At 56.5% G+C, this 6,694-nt stretch overlaps 1 protein-coding gene across 1 annotated transcript; it reads left to right on the top strand.

Annotated features, from left to right (window-relative positions):
• Window positions 1-2,112: 2,112 nt before the first annotated feature.
• On the top strand, window positions 2,113-4,979 carry LOC139041019 (ral guanine nucleotide dissociation stimulator-like). The gene is made up of 6 exons (XM_070489154.1): window positions 2,113-2,416; window positions 2,859-2,933; window positions 3,519-3,551; window positions 3,925-4,046; window positions 4,252-4,343; window positions 4,678-4,979. The coding sequence occupies exons 2-6, from the start codon at window positions 2,916-2,918 to the stop codon at window positions 4,737-4,739; spliced, it is 327 nt and encodes a 108-aa protein (XP_070345255.1). The 5' UTR covers window positions 2,113-2,416; window positions 2,859-2,915; the 3' UTR covers window positions 4,740-4,979.
• The last annotated feature ends 1,715 nt before the right edge of the window (window positions 4,980-6,694 follow it).

The following is a 6,694-nucleotide window of genomic DNA, read 5'->3' as shown; positions in this document are numbered from 1 at the left end:
GCATGGGAATGGGGAGTGGGACCCGAGGGGCACTGGGATGGGTGAATGATGGCCTTTCTGGTGGGCATGTGTGGGCTGCCTTCTGGAGTTTGGAGGAAGTGAGATGGGGCTGGGAGCAAATGTCCCCTCCCTTCCCCACAGTCCTGAGTCCGGGGTCATCCTGGACTGGGTGCATTCAGTGGACACAGACAAAACCCAGGGACTCCCACAAGCCTCAGGCCACATGCTCTGCTTCCTGAGCTCCAGTTCTGATCTCACCCTGCCTGGGCCTATGGGGGACTGTGGACGCTGAGCTGGGGTGCGGCAGGACCGGGTGACACTCCGCATCTTCTGCAGGAGCTGTTCAAGACGTTGGTGCCCGCCCACTGCCTCGGCTCCATCTGGTCTGAGCGCGACAACAGGGAACGCGAGTCCCTGGCACCCACCGTCCGTGACACTGTGATGCACGACAACACCGTGGCCAATTGCATCCTTGTCACCTGCCTTGGGGACGCGAGAATGACAGCGCAGGACAGGGCCAGGGTGGTTGAGCTGTGGATCAGGGTGGCTGAGGTAAGCCTTGGCACGCCCTGTCTGGATGCATGGGAATTGCCTCTTGTTTCTCAGCTCTCAGGATTGAAGTCTGGGGTCTTAGTCCCTGGACTGTCCCTTGACCCTCATGCCAGGGCCACGTTGACCTTGACTTGAGGTCCCAGTAGGGACAAGCTCAATTCCTTGTGAGCAGTGTTACTCGTCGGGTGGCAGGTGTGCCCTCCCTGGTTTCCCTGGGCATCTGTCTCCTCCAGGACAGGAGAAGTCCGTGAGGGGACAGAAACCAGAGGCAGCAGAGCTTCAGCTCCCCCTCACGGCTCCATCTCTTCGCTTCCCCAGGAGTGCCAAGGCCTCGGGAACTTCTGTTCCCTCCACACAATCCTTTCTGCCCTGCAGAGCCCTGCCATTGCCCGTCTCCAAGACACCTGGGGACAAGTTTCCAGGTGGGTAGTGGGTAGTCTGCTCTCCAGCCAAGCACCATGAGGGTGAGGTGGCCCAGGCAACCTGATTTGGGCCGGCATGTCCCCCAAAGTCAGCTGAGACCACCTGGGAGGCAGCGAATGCCGGGAACAGGGACTGACCTGGGTGCTGGGTCTGAGTCTCTCAGCGCCCTTAGGCCAGCAGTTCCATCCCAGGGATTCATTTCCTTCCAGACCAGATCCTGGCTTGAGCCCAGGTGGAGATTGTCAGGTGTTTCCTTTGCAGCAACAGAAGCCTCTATGCAGCTGAAACCAACACTGTTCCAAGGAGATCTGTTTGGGACATCTGGGAATGGAGGCCCCAAGGGACAAGAGGAGAGGCCCCTCCACAGTCCCATGGGGACCTTAGAGCTCAGAGCACCCCAGCGAAATCCCTCATCCAGGCCCCAGGCAGTTTGGATCTGCTGGGTTCTCAAACAAATGGGACTTGCCTTCAAGCATCCCACAGTTTTTCTTGCTTGCTTTCTTTCTTTCTTTCCCCACCCTGCAGGGAGAGTTCTCGAACCTGGAAGAAGTGGGTCAGGAGAGAGAAACGCGTGAGCAGGGAGCTGCTAGTGCAGGTAACCTGGAGGCTGGAGATCTGGAAGGAGGCCAGAAGGAGAGGGGAGGGGAACATCCCAAGGGGATCCTAGGAGATGGGGCTATGGCAAGGCTGGGCCCAGGGTGGGGGTCAGAGAGCCCTGTGAGGGTGGGGCAGGCTGGGGCCACTCAGCCAGGTCCCCCAAGACACCCTGCCCTCCCCCTCCCTGTCTGTTCAGCTGGGGTCTGGACGCACCCCTGGAGTCCAGAGGTCGGGGCCTTGGTCAGATTTGGAGCCAGGGGTGGGGTGAAGGTAGCGGGGACAGGGCCTGTAGCTGGCATGGGGAGCAGCCTCTCCCAGTGGGTCCTTGAGCCAGTCACTGCCCCTCTGGGGGCCTCCGTCTCCTCCTCTGGGAAGTGGAGGGAGATGATCAGCAGCGCAGGCCTCCCAGCGGGGTGCTACCATCCAAGGGAGGACAGGAACGGGAGGAGATTTGTGCCGGCTCCTCCTCGAGACGTGAGGGGAGAGCAGTGATGACACGCAGATGACTCAGTCCTCAGGAGACTCCTGGAAGCAGGTGACATTCTCCACACACTTTTCAGCTGAGGAAAGAGGGCCAGGGAGGCCTGGGCAGGCCCAAGGTCACACAGGACTGAGTCCTGGAGCTGGGACTGGTCTAGAATCAGAGCACCCTTCAGTTTGGAGCAGCAGAGGCAGCAGGGGACTGGAGCCGATGGCCAGGGTCTGAGATCAGGGGCTTTGGGGGGACATGTGGAGGGGAGTATGGGCACACTGACCCTGTCTTCGGCCCCAACAGGAGGCGACCTCTGTGTTAAAGACTGCAGAGAGGGCCCGCCAGGGAGCCCAGGAGAGGCAGTGGCAGCAGGTGAGGGTGACTGTGGGGGAGGGGCGTAGGAGTCAGAGGAGAGGGGGCGCCTCCTCCCAGCTGGAGGCCTCCCTCAGGAGAGGGGCCTTCCTCCTCAGGCGAATCTGCTGTGGCTGCCAAGCATGACAGGCCTGCAGTAGCAGTGAGCAGGAGGAGGCCTGGAAGGGCTGGCAGCAGGGCAGATTTGGGGTGGGGAAGGGCAGGGGCCACTGCCCCTGGGAGACGCCAACAGCCAGCCCTGGGACTTGACTGATGGAGTTTGGTGTTCTGGAGGGGAGCGGGGGAGGGAATTGTGTGTGTTGGGGTGTCCCGAGGATCCTAGGCTGCTCTGTGTGGGAGCGTGGGGTGGGCAGGAGGCTGGGCTGAGGGGTTTCAGGGGAAGGTTCATGGGGGCACCTGAGAGCGGGAGCTCATCACCATGCCCATCCCGATGGCGGCACAGGGTGTCGTCCCCTCCCTGGGGACGGTCTTCCGTTCCCTGGAGCTGCTGGACGCTACAATGGAGGATTATGTGGAGGTGAGTGAGCCCGGAGGTGGGTCCGGGGGCTCAGGCTCCTGAGGGTGGGGAGGAGAGAGTCCTGTCCTGAGCCCTGAGCTCTCTGCATTTGGCAAAGGTCCTCTCAGCAGGGCCTCCAGCCTCGTGTGGGAGTTGGGGTGTCAGGCCCATCTCCCCAGTGGGTGATTCAGGCTCTGCATAAGCCACTGTCCAGGTTCCCTGGGCTGCTGAGGCTCAGAGCCGCCTGATTGTGTGGCCGCAGGAGGTGGTGTCTGAGCTGGACTCAGCGTTTCCCTCTGGCCCTGCCAGTGAGGGAAGAGAAGTCGGGCCCCTCCCAGTCAGGAAGCACATCAGTGGCTGAGCTGTCCCTTCCTGCCTGAGGCCTCAGTCTCCCCACGTGTCATCAGAGAGGGTTGGGTTACAAGGTCTCTTGCCTCAGTTGCTCTGTGCCCCCTGCTCTGGAGCCCAGAGACTGGTCCAGGTCCAAGTCTGGGCTCTGGATGGGCCTGCCCACTGGCAGTAGTGCAGCATTGCAAGAGGTGTGGACGGGGGCTAGTGCTGGCCAAGGGGGCTGTTTCTGATGGACTGCGGCTGTCTGCTTTCCAGGGCAATGTACTCAACTGTCAGAAATGGAATGAGGTAAGCGGCTGTGGCCTCCCGGTGGGGAGGGTGGGGGTTGGAAATCAGAGACCCCCCAGCAGTGGGCAGGACCCCCTTTGGCCCAATCCCCAGGGTGGAACATTTATTTGCACAGTTTGATATACAGAGCTAGGGATCCTATGGCATTGGTGGGTGGGGGAAGGGCTGGCATCAAAGACTCCTTCCTGGAGGAGGAGCTATTTTGGGCCAAGTGTGAGAGCAGGCAAGTCCTGACTGGAATAGCAGGGAGGGAGGGTTCCCAAGTGGGCAAAGGCCTCAGACTGGCCCCTTGCCCCCTTCCTCACCCCCTCCACGAGCCCTGCAGGGTCCCCCACTCAGGCCCTGTAGGCATCCTGTGCTTGCTCTGTCCTAGCAATTCAAACTGATGGAGGAGATCGAGCTGCTCCAGGAGGCTGCAAATCTGTACACCATGCAGCCCGACGAGCACTTTGGGGCCTGGTTCCAGGCCGTGGAGCCCCTGAGCGAGGAGGAGAGGTGAGTCAGGTCAGGAGTTGGGGGAGGGCAGGGCAGACTCTCTCTGCTGACCAGCTCCAGAGCCCACGGCCATGGCTCCATGGTCAGCCTCAGATCTGGTTGCATGGCGACCCCTGGGGCCCTTCGACTCCAGCTGCTGGCAGGCTCCAGGATGCACATGTGATGTGTGGCTCCTGAGAGCTCCCAGCTCCGCTTTGTCCTGTAGCTACAGCCTGTCCTGCCAGCTGGAGCCCCGATACCACTGGGTCAGAAAGATTCTACTCTTCTTCAAACACAAGAAGGACCGCTCAGGGCAGAGTGAGTGTCTAGACCGGCAGTGGCTGAATCCACGGGCTCAGGAAACATTCAGGCTGAGCGTGGGCCTGGGGAGGCAGACAGCTGGCCCTGGGTTCCAGCTCCACTGCTGAGCAGTCCTGTCCTGGGCGGCTGCACTCACGTTCCTGGGATTGGTTTCCTCCTCTGTGAAATGGGTGACGCTAAATATCAGCCCCTGTGTCAGGGACAGATGGGGTGCTGTTGGCTGACTGAGCACTGAGCACAGGGCTGGAGCACAGAGCGCAGTGGGGGCCGGGATGGGGTGTGCACTGTGTTTCCAGGGCAGGCCGCTCAGGAAATGCCTCTCTTTCTCCAGACACCAGACCCCCAGCCAAGGGCCCAGTGTTGGTGGTCGATGACCCTCCTGAGACCAGCTGAGCTACAGCGGGGACACAGCGTTGACACTCAGGGTGCACAGGGCCACCTCCCCTGATTCTGATGAGGAGAACTTTGTGATCCGTTTCTTGGGGTCCCCTGTTGGCCACGAGGGAAGGCTCCAACCCCTCTTCTCCCTCCCCCCTTTTGCCCAGCACCTATTTCCCTATTTGGCGGGGCCATATTTTGTTGTCAATGGTAAATGCTCCGTTTGAGTATTATATTAAATTGTTGCTTCTTTCTAATCCTGGGAGTGGAGGTGTGAGTCTTTCGCTTGCAGCGCACATGGAAACCAGATCCAGAAACTCACATGCCTCCTCGAATTTAGAAATCTCCCAGAGTGAGCAGCTCAGTTTATGTGGAGAAGGGAGAAGTGCCAGTCCCTTCCCTGGCTACTGAAGGACATGCCCAAGTCCCCCTCCCGCCGAGGACAGGATCATTGCAGTGTGGTTCACCCTGTCCAGGAGCAGAGATAGCCCCTCCGACCTCTTGGGACTAAGCGGTTGGAGGCGTTTTCTCAGGCAGAGCCACAACCACTAAGCTGGGCGTGTCTGTCAAACTAGCACGTGCCTGTCCCTAGCACACGTCCTGCCCAGGACAGTGGCTGCCTTTCGACACTCTGCCGGAAGAGGGAACATTTTCCCAGTTTCTCTTGCACACAGATTAGGACCTTGTTTTCTGATTCAGTCTCTGGAATGGCTTCAGCTCTAAGTGGGGAAAATACCGTCAAAAGCTCAAAACGTGCACATAGAGAGGACGAGGCCAGAGGAAGGTCCTGTGGACATGGACCATGGGCAGGCAGGACTCTGCCTTCTTGGGCCCACTAGGGGCTCCCTGTTCACCTCTGACCTAGACTGGATCCCCCTGGGCTTCTGGTCCCTGACTCTGAATACCATTTCCTGCTTGTTGTCTATCCAAGGGGAAAGCTGTGGGATGCAGCTTTTAGGGCCTCAGCCAGGTCTCCCTCCAGAAACCTAGTGCTCCCAACAATCTGTTCCAGAAAATATCACCAGAGACAACACTTTCCAACTCATCTTATGAGGCCAGCAGAACCCTAAAAGCAAAACTAGAGTTTAAAAGTAGGGAAAACTTGAGAACAACAAGTCTCAGAAATGAGCAGTTACCGTTTTCTACGAAATATTAGAAAACTGAAGCCAACAATGTAAAACAATCATACACCAGGACAAAGAGGAAATTTTTTCAGGTATGCAAGGTTGTATCAGCATTCCAAAATTAAATCAATGTGATCCACCCTGTCATAGGCTAAAGGAGAAATTTATACATATATGTCAGTTGGTATGTGGGGGAAGTCATCAGATAGTACATATTAGATATGTCAGGTTCTTTCTCTATCAATTGCACCTCATTAAAGCTCTTACAAAAATGAACCTAGATATAGAATTTACACTTTCACAAACTTTTAGAAAATGGAACAGAGACCTAAATGTAATGCAAAACAATACAACTTCTAAAAAGATTATGCAACAAACTCTAAGTGGACTTGAATCTGGAATTATGTTATTAAGATACAAACTGAAAATATAATCTAGGAAAAAAAACTGATGTTAGACTTTCTTTATTATTTTGGTAAGGAAGGTTGACCCTGAGCTAACATCTGTGCCGATTTTCCTCTATTTGGCCTGTGGGATGCTGTCACGGCATGGCTTGACAAGCTGTGTGTAGGTCTACACCCAGGACCCGAACCTGTGAACCCCAGGCTGCCGAAGTGGAGTGCGTGAACTTAACCACTGTGCCAGTGGGCCGGCCCCAAGTTAGACTTTATTAAATTAAAAACTCCTGCTTTGTGGAAGGCAAAATCGATGAGTCAAAAGACAAATTACAGACTGGCAGACGATATTCGCAAAACAGATATATGATAAAGAAACTATGTCCAAGATATATGTAAAGAATTCTTAAAAGTCAACCATAACAAAAAAATAAACAACCTTATTGAAAAA

The sequence above is a fragment of the Equus asinus genome, chromosome 19 (genome assembly GCF_041296235.1).
Source record: "Equus asinus isolate D_3611 breed Donkey chromosome 19, EquAss-T2T_v2, whole genome shotgun sequence".
Lineage (NCBI taxonomy): Eukaryota > Metazoa > Chordata > Mammalia > Perissodactyla > Equidae > Equus > Equus asinus.
Note: the sequence above shows the minus strand (reverse complement) of the source record. Positions and strands in the feature narration are given on the sequence as shown.

Bases quoted from the DNA above. Each gene is read 5' to 3' on its own strand.
- LOC139041019 (XM_070489154.1), top strand. The intron at 4,047-4,251 runs GTGAGTCAGGTC...TTTGTCCTGTAG, and splicing joins CCCCTGAGCGAGGAGGAGAG to CTACAGCCTGTCCTGCCAGC. The intron at 4,344-4,677 runs GTGAGTGTCTAG...CTCTTTCTCCAG, and splicing joins GAAGGACCGCTCAGGGCAGA to ACACCAGACCCCCAGCCAAG.